Source organism: Populus alba, chromosome 2 (genome assembly GCF_005239225.2).
Source record: "Populus alba chromosome 2, ASM523922v2, whole genome shotgun sequence".
In the NCBI taxonomy this organism is placed as follows: domain Eukaryota; kingdom Viridiplantae; phylum Streptophyta; class Magnoliopsida; order Malpighiales; family Salicaceae; genus Populus; species Populus alba.
The window spans coordinates 10,757,210-10,780,571 of NC_133285.1; the positions used below are offsets into that span (position 1 = coordinate 10,757,210).

General features: G+C 30.6%; 3 protein-coding genes across 3 annotated transcripts; 2 read left to right on the forward strand and 1 right to left on the reverse strand.

The window, feature by feature from the left end:
• Nucleotides 1-10,379: 10,379 nt before the first annotated feature.
• Nucleotides 10,380-11,698, forward strand: LOC118044466 (putative expansin-A17). Its single transcript, XM_035052751.2, has 3 exons — nt 10,380-10,575; nt 10,703-11,024; nt 11,132-11,698. The coding sequence occupies exons 1-3, from the start codon at nt 10,437-10,439 to the stop codon at nt 11,439-11,441; spliced, it is 771 nt and encodes a 256-aa protein (XP_034908642.1). The 5' UTR covers nt 10,380-10,436; the 3' UTR covers nt 11,442-11,698.
• Nucleotides 11,699-14,555: 2,857 nt separating this feature from the next.
• LOC118044427 (putative expansin-A17) lies at nt 14,556-15,498 on the forward strand. The gene is made up of 3 exons (XM_035052695.1): nt 14,556-14,688; nt 14,908-15,163; nt 15,258-15,498. The coding sequence occupies exons 1-3, from the start codon at nt 14,556-14,558 to the stop codon at nt 15,496-15,498; spliced, it is 630 nt and encodes a 209-aa protein (XP_034908586.1).
• Nucleotides 15,499-16,187: 689 nt separating this feature from the next.
• On the reverse strand, nt 16,188-17,498 carry LOC118044467 (germin-like protein subfamily 2 member 4). The gene is made up of 2 exons (XM_035052752.2): nt 17,038-17,498; nt 16,188-16,926 (listed from the first exon to the last, which is right to left on the reverse strand). Exons 1-2 carry the CDS (start codon nt 17,141-17,143, stop codon nt 16,379-16,381), a joined length of 654 nt encoding a protein of 217 aa, XP_034908643.1. The 5' UTR covers nt 17,144-17,498; the 3' UTR covers nt 16,188-16,378.
• Between the last annotated feature and the right edge of the window lie 5,864 nt (nt 17,499-23,362).

Here is a 23,362-nt window from a genome sequence, read left to right on the forward strand (position 1 = left end):
AGGTATTTTATTTTTATTTTTATTTTTATTTTTTTCAGAACACCTTTTTTTTGGAGAAGAAGAGACGCTCATTTTTTTTTTTTTTTGAAAGATGATGGTTGAAAAGAAAGAGATAGATGCTTATCTCACTCTTTAATTAGATCATTGACCATGTAGAATGTAATCGTCTGTTTATTTTTTTTAATTAAGGCAATTAACTCTCGGGAGGAGCTGAAGAGGCATAGTGTGAGATAGTCAACTGAGAAAAAGAAGAATACATAGAGATATAATGATTTGGAAGGTGGTTTAGTGGTTAGAGTTTGTGATTAAAAAGTTTGTTTTCCTGTAATCTTAGGTTCAAAGTCTGTAGTTACTAATATGATGATTATTGAAGACTTATATGATTGTTAATTTCAGGGCTCGTGGGATTAGTCGAGGTATACACAAACTGGTCCGAACACCTACATTCATATATATATATATATATATATATATATATATATATATATATATATATATATATATATATATATATATATATATAAATAAAAGAATACATAGAGATAGATACCAAAGAATCAGTCAAAATAAAATAGTAATTAAACGTTATTTTATTACATATTCATCCTATCTCTATCCTCTTCATTTTTTTTAATACTAAAATAGTAATAAAACGCTATCATAAAGACGTTTTGTTATAATATATAAATCATATATTCACAAGGAAAAAAAAAAAAAAAAACGAGGCGATGGAATAGAGGGTTGAAGCTGAACCTGAAGGGTTGACAAGGGCTCCAACAATTACCCAGGAGAATGCTATACACATGACTATCCAGGTGGGTCACTGTCTTGATAAAGTCAGAGTTTGAAAGGAAACGAGTTGACAATGGCGACAGCATTCTTGGACTAGGCAATGGAAATTGATGAAGCAATGATGGCGCATGAGATGACCTTTAATTATAAACATCCATGCGATTCCTAACTCTTCACTAATGATTTGCTAGTAAGTTGTTAAAAATCACAGTTTTCACTAATTCCATAGAATTGTTGAAAGACTCGAAGAAAGAACATCACTTTTTATTTGTTTTTGGAACTAACCAAGAAAGAAAGAAAGAAAGAAAGAAAGAAAACATTACAACCCTTCATCTCCAACTTACCTTTCCTTTTGGCCTTTTTATTTTCATCTTAATTCCTATAGTTTTGAAACCCGGATCGACCTAATATGTTGACTTGAGACCCGGCCGAATCAGGGTTGGAACTGAGACGGGTTTAAAAAAATAGAAAAGAAAAAAACCCGTTATAACCGGGTCAAAAAATTGATTGCAACCTGTTGATTTTTATTTTTTTTATTAAAACGACGTCGTTTTGATTTTTTTTTTTAAAAATTAACCTAAATGAGTCAGTCAAAACCAGGAACCTGAATCTTGAACTGGGCCAAATTTTAAAACTATGGTTCGTGTCCTTGATTCTTGTTTTTCTTTAATAAATGTGTTTTAATTGGTTGTTAATTTAAGTTTATAATGAAGTAATAAAAAAAAAGTTCATTATGACATTCCACCATAATTGGTTCCTTTATAAACAAAGATGTAAAAAACAATTTTTTCTCCATGTATTTTAGATTATTAGTTTATCTGATTATTATGCAATGGAGGGGACTATCTCTCTTTGCGTCATGCAAAGCCCAACAAGCCCTCAAATAAACTAAAAAATTCATAGCTTTAAAACTTGGCTGATTTAGAACTGGAACAGGACATGATTGAAGAAAAAACAGGAGAAGGAAAAATCTGAGGTGACCCGCCTGACCTAATAGGTTGACCCAGTCAAAAACTCAGTTGCAACCCGTTGATTTTTGTTTTTGTTTTAATAAAACAACATTGTTTTGATTTTTTTTTTAATTTAACTTGAGCAACCCGATCAAAATCTAAAACCAGGATCTTGGACCGGATTAGATCTAAAAACTTATACCTCAAATTAAAGGTTATTGTTGAAGAAAGCTATTGCTGGTTATTGTGGTCACTTTTAATCAAGCCCATCTAGCTAGTGAAATCAAAGAGGCGGAAATGGCCTCAGAGATCCTACATGTAAAGAGCTCCTGAGCACATATCAAGTGATTGATTAGTTCTAACATAATTTGTTGTTACATGTTTTTTTTTTTTTTTGCAATGATCATTTCATTTTATTTGATTTTAATCAATATTAATTCTAAATTGTTTGACACAACTTAAAAACAGGTTATAAATAATTTATTAAACTTAAATCTTTGTTTTAATTAAATACAACATGTGAGAATTAGTAATATAAACATAACATATAAATATTTGTAACATCCATAAAAAATTTAGTTAAACATGATGTATCCAACCTGCATAGGTCAAAAACAAAAATTGTTCAAATTTATAATTTTTAAAATATTAAAAATTAATTTAGATATAATTATAAATTCAAACCCGACTCAATTATATCCATAAATGCCTTCAGTTAACAAAAAAAAAAATGCTTTAGTTTTAGATTAAATAGCTTGATAAAGTAATAATTGGATTTTCTTTTAGGAGTGTCTTTATCATGATTTTTGAAACTATATATTTAATCTTAATGTTTTTAAATCTATTTATAAGTCAATTATTTTCGTACACTTGATATTATTTTTCAAATTTTCATTTTAAGAAATAGGAGGGGAAAGGTAAATGAAATATAATGATTGAGGAGAAAAGAAGACATATTTTAGAGTAAAATATTATTAAATCAATTATGGTTAATATTAATCAGAAGAATATTTATTATTTTTTATACGAACTAATTAATTTATTTTGATAAACTACAAAAACTAAGTTATAATAAACTTGTGGTATCAAAGTGAAAGACGGAAAATAAATTAAGAGCATTTTAAACGTCGTAGTTTTATCCCGAGGGTAGCAGCAAATATAATTCCCGCGCATCCCAAAATGGTACAAGATTTCAAAAAGAAATCGGGGCTATTCAACCGAACAGCTTCGCTTTTCCAACAATCACAAATCTCTCTCTCTGCCTATCCTCCATCGCTGGCAATTTTCAGACTCGTAGAACAATTTTCAGTCTTCAATTTCTATCTGAGCTACGATTCTACCGAAGGTAACCGCGCTATGCATATTACAATCATGAACGCTTATTTGTGTTTTGTTTTTTTATCCGTAGATGATCCGATCTTGTTTTAGCTTCACGACGTTCGAGATCAATCGTAGCTCTAAGTCTTTTCCTCTCACGATCAGAAAAATACATAGATAAAAACTTGTTTGTCATCATAAATTGCTGATATTACTTCCAAGTGTTGTATAGCATAGGTTTTTGTTTACCATTTCTGCTTCAAGGAATTGACTCGCATTTTAATTTTCTCCTCCTTTAATTATCTAGTGATCAGAAGAGACATAACCGCACGTTTTCTGATAATTATACCAATTACTGTGGATATAGCTGCGTTTAGCTTGAATTAGAAATGTTGACTTTTGTTTAGAGGATTTTGCGAATCAAGGACTCGTTGGAAGATGCTATACCTCCTCTGGTATTGATAATTTGATGCTTGTAAAGTTTATTGAAATAAAGGATACTGTAATTTCTGTAATTATTTTATCATGGTCGATTTTTTTCTTCATCTTCATCTTTTTTTTTTTTTTTTTTTTTTTAATGGCAAGACTTGTAAAATGCATATGCCATCGTTCTTTCTGCCTGGATCATGTTTAAATAGTGTTTAGTTGTTGGTCTTATCGGCTTCATGTGATTGATTTCAAGATTGATGCTCCTTGTGTTCCCTTTTTCTTTCTAACCGTTGTGAACTTCTGTTGAAATCCGGAACTTCACCCCTGCTATTTGCTACAGGAAGCAAATTATTTAAAGGTGTCATTAACAAGTAGCAAATATTCTTCCAATTTTGCTCATGAACAGATACTTTCTGACATTTTCTATGACCTCCAATTTTTGTAACGTGTCCAATCTTTTTTTTTTCCCTGTTTCTGTGATCTTTTGTAATTCTTTCAATTTAACTAATAATTGAGAACTGAGGCAATGTCATGATTTTCTTGCTTTCTGCAGCTTTGTCTAGCAACAACTGAGATGGAAGGTTATTCTATGTTCTCTAAATTTTATGGTGGGACCGAAGGATACACGAGGAAGAGATGGAGAAGTGGCAGGAGGAGATCGAAGAACTGCGGTTGCTTGACGCCTATCAAATGAGGAGGCAAGTGGTATTCTTCATTATGCTAGACATGTACTCCAAAATCCTCACATTGACTCTTGAAGGTAATTCTGAAAAGAGCCCACGTAATTTAAATTTACCAGTTGAAATGCATTTCCAGAAAATATTTCATTATTTTCGTAGTATAAAAATATCTCAGAAGTAGTTTGCCATGGAACTACAGTTGCTATAGAGCCACACGTGGCTGTTATGATCAATTCACATGGGTTTGTTCACATTAAAGCGGAGCAAAAGTTCAGGGGAGGAGAAAGTGCTCAAGAATTTTGAGTTGAGGTGAAAAAGTTAAAAAGTTAAATCGAGTAAGATTCATTTGTAGTCACAATGTTTTCTGAGCTGAGTTATGCGTTAGAGCAAGAGAATGGATCTTTACACCTGCGTGTAGGGGTGAGCAAAAAAACCGAAAAACCGAGAAAACCAAGAAAACCGAAAAAAAAAACCGAAAAAACCGAACTGAAAAAAAAAACCGAATTAACCGATTAAAAAATCATAAAAAAATTCCGGTTCGGTTTGGTTTCGGTTTCTAAAGTCTGAAACCGATTGAACCGAACTGAACCGAACCGGTTCAACCAAACCACCATTTAAAAAAAAAAAACAAGTATAAATAGAAAGTTTTTAACCCTAAACCTACATTTAGCCGCCGCCCCCTCCCTTGCTTCCCCCTCCCTTTGCTCTCTGCATCTCCCCCTCATCTCTCCTCTCTTATTTTTCTTCATGCTTTTTTAACCCTAAACCTACATTCAGCTGCCACCCCCTCTCCTCCTTTGCTCCCCCCTCCCTTTGCTCTCTGCATCTCCCCCTCATCTCTTCTCTCTTAGAAAATAATTTTGCTAAGCTTAACAAGTCAAGAAAATTTGGTATGTTGGTGAAGGCATGGAGGAAGGTGAGTTTTCAGAAGCTAGGGAGGATTTGGCTGCTCTGGAAAAGGATTATGAGGAAGTTGGGGCAGAGTCCGCTGAAGGGGAAGACGATGAAGGAGAAGAATACATCTAATGCCAGGTGTTCTTTGCGGGGAAGTTGTTCTGCCAATGGGCTCATTGGTTTGTAACAAGGGCATGGATAGGACTAGTTGTTAGGTTGTAGGTAACTGGATGGACAAGAATGATTTAGTCGTTTCCTTCTCTAGATTTTTCGGATCTAGTAGTGAAAATGTTGGCTTGTTTTGAATGTAATGAAACTATCCTCTGTTTTGCTCTCTGCGTTTCTCTCCGTTCTGATTTCCAGCTACTTGGATTTATTTATAAAGAATGCAGATTCGAACTAGCTGAAAAGTGTGAACTGTGACTGTTTAAATTTTGAACAACCATGTTCCTCTGAGAAGTCAGGTTTTGAACAACCATGCGTTTGCTTTCGGTTTTGCCAGATCTACATGTTCTTGGCTCAAATGTTGTGGTGCTTGATAGTTTTAGTAGGTTCATCTCTCAGATCATGTTTTTGTTCAATTCTTTCCCTGCAGTAATGTTTGGTAATTGTTTTTGGAAATGCTTTTGGTTGAATCAGTAATCATGGACTCGATCTAATCTTTTGTGACCTCAATATGATGAGATTTGGGTGCTGGGAATTGCTGGGAATTGATTTCTATTTGTTTGCAATTGCTAGGCCTGAATCTGAAATTTGCTTGAGCATTATAATTTCGGTTTAACCGGTTTGGAAGGGGAAAAACCGAACCGACCCGAACCGAAATTAATCGGTTTGAACCGGTTTTCGGTTCGGTTCGGTTCAAGAACTTAAAAAAAAAATTCGGTTTGGTTGTTAATTTTGGTCCAAAACCAGACCGAACCGAAAATGCTCAGCCTTACCTGCGTGTGATAGGGTTGCTTAGTATAAAAAAACACATCTTCAATCAAAGTTTTTTAAATTTAAAACTTATACAGAATTTATATTATCTTAAAATTTTAATATCATTTTAAAAAATTATCGGAACTTAAAAGCTTAAATTACTGTATAAAACCATAAAATATTATCTATAATTTTAGCAGAGTGCTTCTCTATGGCCTTAAAACCTGAGTCTATAATGTTGCTGACTAACCCATGGCTGTAAATTTTTTCGCATGGGGTACTGATAGTCAGGTTCTAATGTACAGATTTGGCTAGAATATTGTGCATCAAGAAGGATAAATGAATTTAGATCCTGTTTATTTGCTGGAAAGTAATTTTTTATAGAAAAATAAATTTTGAGGAAAGTGAATTTCGAGAAAATATTTTCTAATGTTTGGTAGTGTAATAGAAAATAAGTTGGAAAACACTTTCCAGTGTTTGGTTATATCATGGAAAATAAGCTGAAAAATAACTTATTAATATTTTATTTTTCTCAAGTTTATTAAAATAATGAGAAATAAATCTTCCAAATTAAAAAGTTAAATAAGAATGAAATTAAAAAAAAAATATAATTTCATAAATTATCTCAAATAAAATAAATAATATTTAAAATGATAGAGATCGAATATAAAAAATTAAAAAAAAATAAAAGATGAAGAAATTAAAATAATAATAATCAACATTTCATAAATTATTTCAAATAAAATAAGTAACAATTAAAAGAATGAGGATTAAATTTGATAAATAAAAAAATGATAAGAAAAAAGCAAATAACAATTATAAAAATAAAGACTAAAGTTACTATAAAAATAAAATTTTAAGAGATGAAATTGAAAAATAAATATTCAAAACAAAATATATATAACAATTAAAAGTTTGAGGATCAAATTTGATATAATCAGCAAATAATGATATTTCTGAATTTTTCACAACTTCTGAAAAGTGTTTTCCGCTCAAATTTTTCAAGAAAACACTTTCTTGAAAACCAAACCAAATTTTCTTTTTACTAGAAAGTGTTTTCTGTTGACCAACTTTTCTAATGGCAAACAAACACAAGAAAGTTTGGAAAGTGATTTCTCGAAAACTACTTTTTAAAAAACAAACACAGTTAAAGAAAAATATTTTCTTGAAAACCAAGCCAAATTTTTCTTTGATTAAAATATTTTCCGTTGACTGGAAAGTTTTTTCTGTTGATCGAAAAGTGTTTTCTGTTGACCAACTTTTCTAATAGCAAACAAATACAAGAAAATTTAAAAAATAATTTTTCTAAAAACTACTTTTCAAAAAACAAACATGTTATTAATCTTCCTTTGGTGTCAAATGCAAGGAACCTGTCTTTTTAGTGTTAGATCTTATCAAACTAGAAGATACAGTATCGACTATCCTCTAAACTCTTGTTACTGCTGAAGTTTACCAGACTTTTCTCCTAGATCTATGAAAATTGAGTTTGAGGAAGGGATACAAAAAAGAGGTGATTTTATAGTTGTTCGTATAATGTAAATGGATTGACCAACATACTGGCTTGTTCAACATTTACCCAAGAAATTAACACTTAGATGATGCTCTCATTTGTATCTATTTAAATACATTTACGCCCATTAATTTGAAAGCGCGTCTGCCTTAGCGGCCCTATCAGCCCCCACCGATCAATGTGTGATAACTGATGCAGCACCGGTCGACGATGTTATATCCATAGGATAGCATAGAGAAAAAGAATACACACACACACACACACATATATATATATATTTGAAAATGAGACTTAATTATAGTTCAACTTAGTTTTATGTTTTTTTTTTCAGAAATCAGTTGATTAAGCCTCATTTATTTAGTGGAAAGTTAATTTTTTAAAATTATTTTTTTAATTTTTTTGTGTTTATTTTCTATTAAGAAAATTAATTAATAAAAAATACTTTTCAATTAAAAAAAAATTAGCTTGGTTTTCAAAAAAGTGATTTTTTTTATTTTGAGTAAAAAATATTTTCTATAAGTTGTGAAAAATTTTAAAATATCATATTATTTATTGATTATAATAAATTTGATCAAATTTTTTATTGCTATATATTTTTGTTTTGATTTTTTTAAAATTTTACCTTTTAGAATTTAATTTTTATATTAATTTTTATTTTTATTTTTATTTTTATTTTTATGATTGTTATTTGTTTTTTTCTCATTATTTTTTAATTGAATTTTTTTATCTATCAAATTTAGTTCTCGTTCTTTTGATTGTTATTTATTTTATTTAAAATATTTTATGCAATTATTATTATTATTATTTTAATTTTATCATATTTCAATTTTTTTTATCAGTTAGATTTGATCTTTATTATTTTGATTGTTATTTATTTTATTCAAGATAATTTATAAAATATTTTTTTTAATTTTATTTTTATTCAAATTTTTAATTTATAAGATTTTTTTATTAATATTTTAATAAACTTAAAAAAAATATTAATAAGTTATTTTTAAGTTTATTTTTTATGACATAACATAACACTGTAAATATTTTTCAATTTACTTTTTATAATATTGTAATACATCAAAAATTAATTCACTTTTCAAGAATTTACTTTCCAATACTTTTTTAAAAAATTATTTTAAAATAAAAACACATTCTAGCAAATAAAAAAATTAAAAATAAAAAGATGAAAAAACCATGTTTGGTTTTGTTTTTCTAGAGAATTTCAAGTTTTTTTACAAAAGTCAACGAGCCGTACTACTGAAGTACTGGAGCTTATGCATTACGTAAGTTATACGACGTTTGATGTTATAATTACTACACGGTATATGAAATCTTATCTCCATTTTTTTTTTTCTTATCGTCTGCCAATTACAAAGTTGAACAACATTAAGGAAATCAGTTGCAGATGTACCGATCGGTTATTCACTGAGAAGTTCGGCACTGTTTGTCTACACGGTGCAACAGTGTTTTTTACAAAATTTAATTTTTTTTATTTTAAATTATATTTTAAATATTTTTATATTATTTTAATATAATAATATTAAAAAATATTATTTTAATATATTTACAACCATAAAACATTTGAAATATTATCTTTCACGGTTTTTGTTCTTGATGGTTGTAAATCATTCGTTTGGGCAAATATGCCGAGCAAGACTAAATATTCTATTGCCTCACATTTCAAATAAACAATACGATCCCATGTGTGAATCATTTATTGGTTGGTTTGGTGAGCTCACTGGGATTGTCATCACCCATGTGCCATGAACGTGAACATCCCCCAAGACATGCCATGATAAAAGGTAACCTAGTCATCACCACCAGGATAACTATGCGTACATATATAGATAATTGACTTGTATTTTATCTTAAATTTCTTCCATAAATGTGTTTATTTCTTGATAACAAGTCATAATATATAGCTCTTAAATATACCTAGTGGTTGCGTGCATAGCTGCGAGCACAAAAGAAAATTATTATTTGGAAGTTACATTTGATGTTTTTTCATCTATTTGACTTTGAATAGTTTAGTTGTAGCCTTCAATTCATACCCTTGTTAGGCGTTAGTTATGGAAATGTTCTGTTATATATAGTTGCAGACGATATAGTTGGCGTTGCCTATAAAAAAAAATGCTCTTGCAATAGTTTATTGTCTGCTTGGCGATTGGCACGTCAACTGTACTATAACGTACCACGAATCTTACAAGCTACTGCAAGCAAACTTTTTGTTCTGGTTTTGGACTTGTACAAATTCCAAGAATCTTAACTGATGCAATATAGAGGATGCATATATTTATAAAAAATTACACATTCCTGATTTAATTATAATTCTGACGGATATTGCCGTGAAGTCTAGTTAGAAGTATGAGTGGAAATGCAAAAGAATATGATAAATAAATAACTTTCTACCGAGAGGAAATTTCTTTACGAGCATCTTGAAGTAACGTTGGAAGAAGTCAATTTCTTAGAGAGTGGATGGCTTGTCTTTGATCTAAGTTATAGGAAGGATAATATACCACCTAACCTTTTTTAAAAAAAAAAGTTTGGAGCTCACTTTGATATTTAAACTAGTTCGGTGATAATACAAGAGACTTTAAAATAATATCATGATTGAATTGCACATCTAGATAATCAAAACGACTCTTTGAAAAACACTCTTTAATTTATAGTATTCCTGACTCACTTATTAATTCAAGCTTATAGAGACATTGCCTAATGCCGCCCTTGTTGCCATTCAATGATTATGGAATATATTGCGCTCAGTCAACATGGTTGCAATCAATTTCCCCCGCTTTTCACATTGCTTGAATGATATTTTAATGAGTTGACAGAATGTGAGTAGTGATTATAAATAGTTGCCGAGTTTGCTGTCTTCTTTATCAAATTAAACTAGCTATCTAGCTCTAGCAATAGCAAATAAACCAGCCTTCATTGTCTTGGAGAACAGATAATATTATGGCAAGCCTTTCTGTTCTCAGCTGTGCAGTATTTTTGTTCCTAGGTATGTACTGCACACAGTTTCACTCAGCCTCCGCGGCTTGGCAACAAGCCCATGCAACTTTCTACGGGGGGAGTGATGCTTCTGGTACAATGGGTAAGCTTATTTACTTTCAATATTCTCTCTTTCTATGTGCCCTAAGGGAAAGTATTGCGCTGCAACATGTGATGATACAGTTGTTCAAAAAAGTGCTGACTGTTTTGAGTTAACGATGGCCTTTTAGGTGGTGCCTGTGGATATGGAAACCTTTACACCGATGGCTATGGAATAAAAACCGCGGCACTGAGCACCGCTTTGTTCAACGACGGCAAGTCTTGTGGCGGGTGCTATCAGATAATCTGTGATTCAACGAAGGTTCCTCAGTGGTGCCTAAGGGGTAAATATATTACCATCACTGCTACTAATTTCTGTCCACCAAATTACAACCTCCCTAATGACAATGGCGGCTGGTGCAACCCTCCTCGGCCGCATTTCGACATGTCTCAGCCTGCTTTCCAGACTATTGCCAAGTACAGAGCTGGAATTGTACCTATCCTCTACAGAAAGTACGTTCTTATTAATACTTTAACACCTTCCATTCCGAGTCTCTTGACATGAAATTTTGGAATTCTGTGTTTTCGTGTTTTATTAACTTTGGTGTATATATCATCAGGGTGGGCTGCAACAGAAGTGGAGGCATCAGATTTACCATCAATGGAAGGAACTACTTTGAGCTGGTGCTTATATCCAATGTCGGTGGAGCTGGAGATATCTCTAGGGTATGGATCAAAGGGTCTAAATCTAACCAATGGGAAGCCATGTCAAGAAACTGGGGATCCAATTGGCAGAGCCTGAGCTATCTAAATGGTCAGAGCTTGTCCTTCAAGATCCAAACCAGCAATGGGAAGACCAGAACAGCACTCAACGTGGCACCCTCCAATTGGGTATTTGGGCAGTCCTTCAAAAGCAATGTTCAGTTCTAATTCTAAAAATCATGCACAGGATAGCTGCCAAAGTTCCTCATAGTGTGCCTATTCCCCTTTGCAACTTGTCGTCTTTAATTAATTTGTTAAGGTGCCATTTGTTTTTTTTTTTGTTTGTCCGCACTGTATTTTAGGACGTCTATATTAAAAACCATCTCGGGCGTGGCTTGGCATTTTACGATTAAGCCCACCGAGAAAGGGGAGAAACTTGTGTAAGGGCAATGGTCTGCTTTGTGCATTATTATATACATTTCCAAATTCCCATGCTATTCTCTTACCTTTATTTATGTTACCTCTTCTAATTATTACGCAGACTAATTTTTTTTAGCATAAAAGAATGTTCAAGTCATAGTATTTTTTTAAATAAAATAAAAAAATACAAGATTATAATTATTAACTTGACTGAATTTAGTAAATTTGACTAATTTAACAGCATGATTAAAAAAAATCAATAATAGTAGTAGATAAATAAATAAAAAATTAACCATAATTAACCATAAAAAATAAGCGGTGAATGGTAAGTATGTCATCTTTCTGTCCAAAGGCATAAATATTTCCTTCCAAGGGTAATTAGGTTATTATTATGCTTTTTTAGTTAAAGAATTTTTTATTTCAATGGTTACGTATGTCATCTTTCTGTGAATAAAAGTATAAAATACGAAAAAGCTCATCTATATGAGGTTTATAAATTTTATTTTCAAATGTATTTAAGTTATTTTAGTGTTCAAAAATTAGTTAATCTTGAAATGGTGAAAATTCCTTGTATAAAGGCCCTTTTACCATGAGAAGTTAGCCTAATATATAGTTTTTTTTTTTGTTCGAAGAGCAAAAAAGTAAAAACATTATTTTCGTCTATAATTTTTTTATGTATAGAAACAGTGTTTTTTTTTTTTAAATATTAATTTTAATAGCCGCCGAATATGAGAAATGAGCAACCCAGCAGCGTGGTTCGAGGGAGATACAAGACTTGGGCGAGTTCTGGTCATTAATCTAAGAGGAAAACTGGGTTGATCCACACAGAACATGGGGGGTGCCAGAACGTACCTGAACTTACCCCGAAGACATGCCATAATATGCGGCACCCTAACTAGGTGTGACTCGTGACCAGAGAACAATTGACACTCATATTCTATGAATATGTATTATCAATTATAAATAATTCTTATTTTTATTTTTTTATAGATTTGACTTTTAATATTTTAGTCAGGAATCTTCAATCATCTGTTAGGTGTTAGTTGTCTCTTTTTGCTCGCCGAGTTAACTGTACTGGAAGAACGTACGTACCACGGATTCTACAAACGTGGCGGCCCGTAGTATGTTTTTTTTTTTTTTTAATTAAATTATTTTTTATATATTTTTAAATAGTTTTGTTGCTAATATAAAAATTAAAAAAATTATTTAGATTTATTTTAAATAAAAATATTTTAAAAAAATAATCACTATTTATTTATCCAAGTACAAGGAACTATTCTTTCTAATATGGTCCAATTAACTAGAAATGATATAAATAAATATAAAATTTAGCTAGGAAAGAAACTACAATAAATATGTTAAAAGAAAAGAAAAGTAATTAGAATACCGGTTAAAGAAATACTTAGAAATTCCCTCCGTTGAAGATAACATTTAGGGATTTGAAGATTACTTATTCATCCTAATTAAACTCTAGCGAGTCTATATAGTATCTTTCAAGGTTGTCAAAAATATATTTTTTAACACAGCATAAAAAATATAAAATAAATTCGAATCATAAAAAATAAATCGTAAAATCATAAAATTATAAGAAAAAAATTTTTCATACACAGTTCAAACACTTAAAATACATGGTTCAAATAAAAATTCATTATTCGAATAAAAATTCATATATAATTCAAGCATCTTAAAATACATAATTCAACAATTCAATATCTATACCATGTTACCATCCCACATAAAATCTATTATCAGAAGAATTTTTTCTAAATATCATAAGTTTAACAATTCAAGAATCATCTTAAATCAACTTTGTAATTAATTCAAACATAATATGATTTTAATTAAATTTTTTATTAAAAAAAATATTATAATACATGTGTTATATATAATATATATTTTTATCTTTAATGTTAAGACATTAAAACTATCCAAAATATAAAAAAACTATTAATTTATAACTTTAAAAAATTAAAAAAAAAAAAAAAAAAACTTTAAAAGCATGATAAACACTAACTGATTAGGCTAGAAATAGCTTTTGTTTATAAGCTATAACATTAATGATGAGGGACACTATTGGTAGGTGACGTATTAAAAAAGTTAAGTTAATAAGTAATTAAGGAGGATTTAATAAAGAGAGGTTAACTGTGCTGTTGAAGTGGAGGCAAGAGGGGATATATTGGGAATCGAGCCTGACAAGAAAGTTTGCCATGTCATCCTCTTTCAGGTGTAGCTGGCAGCAATTCTTTTGTGTGCATAAATGACATGCTGCTATTAGTTTAGAGAAATATTGCAGTGAAGTATAGGTTTTTGTAAAATCGGGAGTAAGATCGCAATTTTTTGTGATTTCAGCTGATTTTAATTCATTTCAACCTGATTTTATTTATTTTTAAATTTTTAAGATGATTTGACACTCGTAAAATTATATTATTCAATGTTCATACTAAATGATCCGCGCATTTTTTCTTCAACCAAAGAAATAAATTATATTATTCAATGTTCATACTAAATGAGAAATTATATTATTCATTAAAAAAAAGGTAATTTAATTAATAACAGAAAGAGTAATGTAATTTGGATTTGGATTTTTTTATGAAAAAAAACCCCAGCATTATCCTCAATTTAGAGCAGTTAAAAGTTAGTTTCATGGTTTTTGTCAATATTGCTACGTACTGAGAAATTGACTAATTAATACCCCTATCTGTTAACCAATAATTACAGAACGGAATTCACTCAATCAATTGCATGATTAGAGTCAAATTTCGTTTCTTTTTTCAAATATTTGCATGCGAACATTTTATTGAGCAGATGAAGATTTAGCAGTTATTATAAATAGCAGCGCGTGTACATCATGCATCTTCTTCTATATCAAAGCTAGCAGCAATAATTACATCAACCAACCTTGTCTGTTTCTCAGAAAAGACAATGGCATATCTTTCCATTTTCAGCTGTGCAATCTTTTTGTTTCCGGGTCTCTTCTGCAAACAACCTCACGTACTTGCCTCGGCGACATGGCTACGTGCCCATGCAACTTTCCATGGTGGAAGTGATGGTTCTGGTACAATGAGAAAGTGCTCGTTCAATTATATGTCAAAATGTCTTTACTTGAACTCTCTATAGTTCATTTGCCAGAAAAGAGCTAAATAGTTGTGACAAATGCAGTTTATGATCTTACAATATTTGTTCAAAATGATGCCCAGTTAGATGGTGCCTGTGGATACGGAAACCTTTACACTGATGGTTATGGAATAAACACTGCGGCGCTAGCTGAGCACAGCTTTGCTCAATGATGGCGAGTCATGTGGCGGCCGGCGCTATCGGATAGTTTGTGATGCAGCCAATGACCCTCAATGGTGCCTTAAGGGTAAATCCATTACCATTACTGCTACTGATTACTGTCCGCCTAACTATCGTCGTGCTAGTGAAAATGGAGGATGCTGCAATCCTCCTCGACCGCACTTCGACTTGTCTCGACCTGCCTTCCAGGCTAAAGCCAAGTACAGAGCTGGAATTGTACCTATTCTCTACAGGAAGTATGTTCTCATCAATACTCAGAGCTCTTCCGTTCCGACAATAGTATTTAATTATGTGGTTGGCTTGTTGATTTAAACGGTATTGGTACATGAGGGTGACATGCAAGAGAAGGGGAGGCTTCAGATTTACCATCAATGTAGGGAGCTACTTTGAGCTGGTGCTTATATCAAATGTCGGGGGAGCTGGAGAGATCTCTAAGTCATGGATCAAAGGGTCTAAATCCAATAAATGGGAAGCCATGACAAGAAATTGGGGTGCCAATTGGCAGAGCCTGAGCTATCTAATGGTCAGAGCCTGTCCTTCAGACTCCAAACCAGTGATGGGAAAATCGTAACAGCCCTCAGCGTACGTGGTTCCCTCAAACTGGGCATTCAGGCAGTCCTTCAGAAGCAATGTTCAAATTCACGCATAGGTGCCAAAGTTCCTCACGATGTGCCAATTTTCCTTTGGCATTTTTCTCAGGCCACGTTTGTTTGTGGGAAATTACTCTCTTTTTGAAAGTGAATTCCAATTAAAAAAACAATCACAAAGAAAAAATGAAACGTTGAGAGTATAGCTCTGGTGAATTTTGGCCAACCAGCACTGTCATATAATCTGCGCCGCAACGCAGGTGTTCTTGAGGGTACATGCATCAGTTCCATAGAACAGCTCCCATGGATTCACATAAAAACCTACTTGATTAAACAGATTAAAACATAAAACTACAGTTAAGCCCATAAAAAAGTATGAAAATGCCGGGTTCCGTTTCTGTAATCATCAGCATGGTTGCTAGCTGTGGCAATTCCTGCAAGTTCATCGTCACGGTCAATCCACTCAGTTGATGAATGGGTGGTATATATATATATTGTAAGAAATAGATGTCAACCTCGTCGAAGTTTTTCAGCAATTATAGTATGAAAGAAAAGGTACCCTTCCAGATTCTAATAATCTAACTAGAAAAACTAAATTAAAATTAAAGTAACAACCTGCTGAAGACAATGGATGCATGTAAGTGTAAGTTGCAAGTCAAAACTATAGTATAACTTGACTCATAATTCCGGGACAGTATTATTATTTATCTTGCTGTTAATTTAAGATATAGCGAACATCAACTTATATCCAATAGCATTCTTCAATTCAGGGAAGAAAAGAAGAAGAAAATATATAATTACAAATATCAACAAAGAGACTTTATCAAGCATAGTACCGAATTGGGAATTTTCTTAGGAACAAAATTAGGACTTCTTGGGGGCAAGCTTGGTTTTGATCTTGTCAATCTCCTTGGTACCAACTTGGAAAGCTTTAGTCAAGACATTGTCAGGAACTGCTGGGGTTGAAGTAAACAAGGTCATGGCAATGGACTGGGTACCAGGCAACTGACTATTGAATGCTGAAATCACAGAGGCTGCCTTGTCATCGTTGTTCTTCTGGAAATGAACTAAACCTCTAGGGAACACAAAGACTTCGCCTTTCTTGACAGTCTTTGAGATCAGTTTGTTTGCAGTGGTGATAAATCCAACATCCAGTTCACCTTCCAACACAAAGATCATCTCAGTGGCTCGGGGGTGAGTGTGAGGCGGGTTAAGGCCGTCCGGAGCATAGTCAATACGAGACAGTGACACCCCTAGGGTGTTCAGGCCTGGGATTTTCTCAACATTGCCTCCTGTTACAAGTGATCCTACTGAACTGTTCACTTTTCCTGGTTTGGCTAGACCGTCAAAGAAAAAATCAGCTTCAGTGATATTCGTCTCTGCCTTGCATGTAAACCCATTCACTTTAATTCCTGCAAAACGCCACAAGAATTAATAATGTCAGCCAAATCATTCTGCAAAGACGGCGGCGGCGTTTTATAAACGGAAAGAACCCCGTTCAAACAAAGCTACACGAAGCATACCTGCAGAAGTATTAGCCACGCAGAGGTCTTGAAGCATGTCAGGATCGTAAGCGAGGGCGCTGGAGATGACAGTAAAGATGACCAGATAGGTGACAACAGCTGCCATTTCCTGCGATGGAAAACAGAAGTACAGCAATCAAGGAGACTAGTATGATGCAGAGGAAGGACAGGTCCTGTTGTGGTCTCGATGTGGAAACCCTAGCAATATTTTATAGCAGGAACCGATTTCTCTGTATAGATCACGAATACAACCTGGGTTTCTGGTGGGTCAGTTAAATTAATAAAAGAAATGCATCCCTCAGTTAGCGTCTAAATTAATCAAGCCATAACGTACAGTTTATTCATTGTGAAGCGAAAAAAGAAGGCTTTCAAGGATTAGGTGACAGATGGGCAAGGCTTAAAGGGAGAGAAACCTGCAAGTTTTGGGTCCATAATTATACTGGAAAGTCAGAAAATTAGGCCTTGAAGAAAACCTTTACCAGCACCAGAACCAGAAACAAGGAAATTGGGTGCTTGAGATGGGACAGCTCTACCACCGCACTTTAGTTTTATCTGCTTTTTTTTTTTGTTTTTGCTAAGCAGCAGCCCTCGTACCAGTGGTTGAATGGTCCAATCCATGAAACTTGGACCATCTCTTAAACTCAGGTTCTTTGTCGTCTCTGCTCAAGCAGGGTTCCTTAGTATTAAATGTTCCTTGGTACTTTCCCTAAAGTACCGTGAAGAATGTCCGTCTTTATGAAAAGTAAAGGGTGTTATAGTATTAAAGAAAAAAATTGCTTCTTCCCTGACGTGATTTCTGGCAAGAAAAGTGTAGGTGGGAGAGGTCTTTCAGTGTAATTACCATAGTAACACGCCTTACAAAACACTCCTACTAAATGTTCACAAAAAAGAGAACATAACAAATATGCTTGAAGGCATGGGAGATTCACTCATGTTTTTCTATTCACCACTCTACAATGTGGTGATTATTTTCTCCTTCCCATTAAAAAATTAATGCCTTGAGTGTTGTGTTATTTTCACATGGATCATAAGTTATTATTGATTTATTTGGGGTGTTTTTGTCCATTAAATATTTTCATAATAGTAAAATGACTAAAATACTGCTAGGAGCAAAAAAAATTAAACGGTGTCAGGTAGGGATATTTATGTATTTTTCTTTTTTATTCACAAATGAAATTACAAGTGTCCTTAAAGGCAAGACATTTAATTCATTGTTGCTAAGGGTATTTTTATCTTTTAACCTCATTTTTTTTTTGTTGATTGTAAGTTTGGTTTAGGGTAGTTACGTGATTTACCATAAAATAATAATTTCTTATAAAAAAAGATGTTGTCGCATGAAGATTACGCGCCAACGCATTGGAATCGCACGCGTTTTAGGCGGTGCATGCAGATGTTTCTGGTTATCAAAAGTGATCGTCTCCCGTCTCAAATTATTCTCCATCGTCTCCTCTTTCATTATAGATAACACATGTGCTCCAAATCTAGTTGGTATATCGTTGACAATCCTTTTTTTTACTACCTTCATTTATCTCTCCTACCCCCGTAAATGCACTATGATCCTCATTTTATTTTATTTTTGTTATTTCAAATTCAGACCTTTGAGTTTTGATTGTTGTTTTTTAGTAATATTCTCTTTTGTTGAAGTTTTGTTTGTTTTCAATTTAACCCTTGATTCTTCATTTGTATATATAAGATATTTCAATTCGATTCTTTTACTTTTAATTTTTTATTTATTTTCCTTTTCTTTTTTATCAAAGTTTTTTATGGCTTGCAATTTGATTCTTCAAATCAAGTGTATGATTTTTTTTCAATGATAATAGTGATTTCAATTTGGTCCATTTTCTTTTGATTTCTTATTATTTTTCTCTGGTCTTTTTGTCAAAGTTTTTATAATTTTCAATTATATCCTTCAAATCAAGTTCATGGTTTTTATTTTTTTAATAATGATGATGATAATAGTAGTAGTAGCAGCAGCAATAATAATATAATAATAATAATAATAATAATAATAATTGTTGTTGTGGTGTAACAACACTACTGTTGCTGCTACTACTATTATAAATAATAATAATAATAATAATAATAATAGGAGAGAAGAAGATGAAGAAGAATAAAAATGATAATAAAAAATATTTTTAATAATAGTTATTGTGATGGTGATAGTGATAATGACAATAATAATAGCAATAATAATAATAACAGTAATTGATGATTGTGGTGTTTGGTTGTTAAAATAGTATAATATCAATAAGAATGTTGCTATTTGTTACTTATAATGATAATATTAACAATATTTTATGGTGGTGGTGATAATAATAATAGTGGTAGTTATAATAATCTTGATACTTATTTTTTTTTAATTTTATTTTTTAAAATTTTTTGTATGATTAGAATTTTTTTTCCTTCAATTTCAACCATTAATATTTAATTTTTTTAGAATTGAACTTCGTGATTTTTCTAGATTAAATACTTCAAGTTTAATAACTTAGGTCACAGATTTAAAAATGTTTAACATATTTTTTTGAAAAAACTTAACAATTTTTTTTTATTTTTTAATCAGATTATTCCAGTTACATAATTTAGACCACAGATGGAATGTCCCATGTTGAACTTAACTCTAATTAGCATTTTTACATATTTTTCATAAATTTATATCTTTTTTTTTAACTTATTTTTAGTACCTAAACATTGTTTTTTGTTCAAAAAATTATTCGGCCCTACGGCGAAGCGTAGGTATGGAGGCTAGTTTTGTATCTAATAAGGAATCAATTATCAGTCTACATTAAATCATTGACCCACACTACACTATGGTTCGAGTCAGATTTTTCTTGAACATAAAAAGAAAGTTTAGATATTGCTAATGTTTTTTTAGTGGAAAAAAAATCTAAATTATGTGGGGGGGTTGATTTAATATGACCCAGTTGACTTTGTCCAAAAACGACTTGGACGACCTGTAAAAACATAGTTTGACTTCAAAAAAAAATTCAAGATACATCCTTTTTTTTACATTAAGATAACAACATATTGGATTGACTTGGATCAACTCAGGTAAACATGTCAAATTTATTATTCGAGTTATGAGATTATAATAACCTCATAAAAAATAAATCAAAACAAATTATAAAACCTAATTTTTAATCAACTCAATATTGAAAGATAGAATTGAAAAAAAAAAATCAATTAAACAAAGGACAAAAAAAATGACCGTGTTAACTTGTCAAACTCGCGACTCGATTTATAAGACTGGATAATCTCATAGAAATAAAATCAAAACAAATTATAAAGTTTCAATTCTTAATTAGTCCAATGTTTAATTATAAGACTAAAAACAGAAATCAATTACAAAAACATAAAAAAACAAAAACAAAAACATGTCAATATGCCAAACTCATGACCTAGATCATGAAACCAAGATAACCTCATAAAAATCGTTTTTTTATAAAAAAAGATGACTTAATTTAACTTGAATTAACCTGCTAAATCCACAAATCTGGCCATGAAATTGAGATGACCTCATAAAAAGCAAATGAAAACAAATTATGAAGCTCAATTCTCAATCGTTCATGTTAGCCTTAATGTTAAATGATGAAATTTGTAAAAATTTTAATTAAAAAAATGACATAAAAAGTTAGTTAAGTTAATATGGGTTAACCCTTTAAGCAATATTCTCGAATCATGAGACTATGATAATTTTATAAAATTCAAACCGAAGTAAATCATAAAGCATAATTTTCAATCAAATACAATATTGAATGATGAAATCAAGAATAAAAAGTCAATTAAAAAAAAAAAGAAAAGAGTCAACTAAATTAACCCACCAAACCTACAACTCGGGTCATAAGATGAGGACAACCCGATAAAAAGCAAATCTAATGTTGAAGAACATGAGACCAAAATAACCTATTAAAAAGAAAATTATATATACATAAAAAAAAAGTTGATTTAACAGGGGTTAAAATACCAAAACTCGTGATCCCGATCATTAGACCAAGATATTCCCATAAAAAAATAAATCAAAATATATTATAAAACTCAATTCCCAACTGATCCAATATTAAATAAAAATTGGGAAAGATTTCAATTAAAAAATAACACAAAAAACAAGCCGAGTCAACTCAGATTAATCTATTAAATACTATTCTTTGGTTATGAAACCGGATTAACCTAATAGAAAGCAAATAAAACAAATCATGAAGTATAATTTTAAATTAACTCAGCAATAAAAGATGAGATTGAAAAGAAAAAAAAATTAGTTAACCAGATTAACCTGTTAAATTCGTGATTTATCTAATGAGAGTGAGATAATCCAAAAAAATATTAATATTAAATAATAAAAAAATATTAATATTAAATAATAAAAAAAATATTAATTAAAAAAATCAAAGAAAAAGAAAAAAAGCAAAAGTAAATGTATTTTCAGGCCATACTTAACATGTGGGGAAGTACTATCCATTACTACGGTACTTTCCGACATGTTTTAGTATATTGTTAATAATTAATAATTAATTATCAAATTCAGTTCACAACAAAAGACTTCAAGTCAACACTTCACTGGAGGTAAAGCTCAAAGCTCTTTGCTGACGGGAAGTAATTTATTTGGAAGCACGGTTGTCGAAAATATCTCTTTGACATAAAATTGAAAAATACAATATATATTTGGATTATAAATTATAAAATTATAAGTAAATTTTTTAAAATTAATTAAATATTGATAATTATAGTCAAGTAGTAAGTAACAATATATCACAATTAATATAAAAATAAAATAAATAATATAAAAATTCAAACACCTTAAAATATATAATTAAAATAAAAATTTATATATAGTATAAGGAATTTAAAAATTAAGCTAGTTCTATAATTAGTGCATGAGTTTGATATATTATATGCCATCATTTCTTCTTTTCCTTTTTCTGAAGTTAACTCTGCTTGGCATGAATTTGACTTTGACATTTATTTACTAATTAATGGCTATCAAGGAAGAACAGTATATGTATACGCGATATAACAGAAACATGATAGTATATGATGAAAACGGTGTAGCTGGAGGACAAATGATGCATAACTATTAACAGAAACATAATAATATGATTGAATTTATTGATTTTATAAATATAATTTATTAATTTTATACAAGTCAAATTTAATTTTACTAGTTTTTAAAATTTTTTAATTTGAATTTACATATTAAATACATATACTCATAAAATCATATTATTAAAAAAAATATAATATCTCTTTCATTCAACCCTTTTTATCTCTCTTTTATTAATAGACTCTTTCACTTCGTCTCAAGCCTAGTCCCTTTCTCTCTTTATTTATGTAAAAAATAGTATGGGTGTTTTGATTTGATCCCTAGTAAAAAAAAAAAAAAAAGCCACCAATAAATTAGAATTAGTAACAAGTTTTGATTAATTTGGTATTTAATTTTGATAAAACATATGGAAATAAAGAATTCAAATAAAAGTTGTGAATATTTTTTAATGATTAATAAAAGAAGTGAATTATAAGTTGGATTTTTAAAGTTTAATTGAAACTTTTCATCTAATTTTTTTAAATAGAATCGAGTTTTGAAAAGGTTAATCAAGTCACTGAAACATCTGTCCATGTTAGCTAGGTCATACTAGGCAAGTTTTTACCTAGTTTACTTTGAAGATTTAATAATTTTTATTTATACTTCATTGGCTTTAATAATTTTATTTTAGCTAAATATATGATAGCAAAAACATAGGAATTCTTTTTTATTTTTATTTTTTTAAAGTTAAAAGATGTAATTGGAATGAGTAAAAATGAAGGATAAAAAAATTACAAGGACAAGACACACTTGGGCCTTAAAAAATACCCTAGGCTCTAGGTCCATTTATTTATTTTTATTTTTTATTTTTATAAGTTGTTCATTTCTATTTTTTATTAAAAAAAAAAATAATACATTATCTCAAAAATCTTGGGTTAGTTTTTTTCTAGTCAAAAGCCTATTTTTTGACTCTTTTTTCCTTTAAAAAAACTAAATAACACTCTCATAACATCAAAAAACTAATTTATCAAGCTAAAAAAAAATTTTAAAAAAAAAAAAAAAAAACAATCCAAGAACACAAATTTAAACTAGGTAAAGATTTTCTTTATCAGCTTTCAATCTTTTTTTTTTCAAATAATATTAAGGTTTAAAAAAAACTATCTGGATTCTAATAGCTTTCTCTTCCCTCTCAAATTTAAAAACTGTTAAATAAAAAAAAATAAACTTTGGAATCAAATTTAAATTTTTTATAAAATTATAGATACAAAGATTGAAAAAAATTAATCAAAGGATAAAAATAAACTTTTAAAT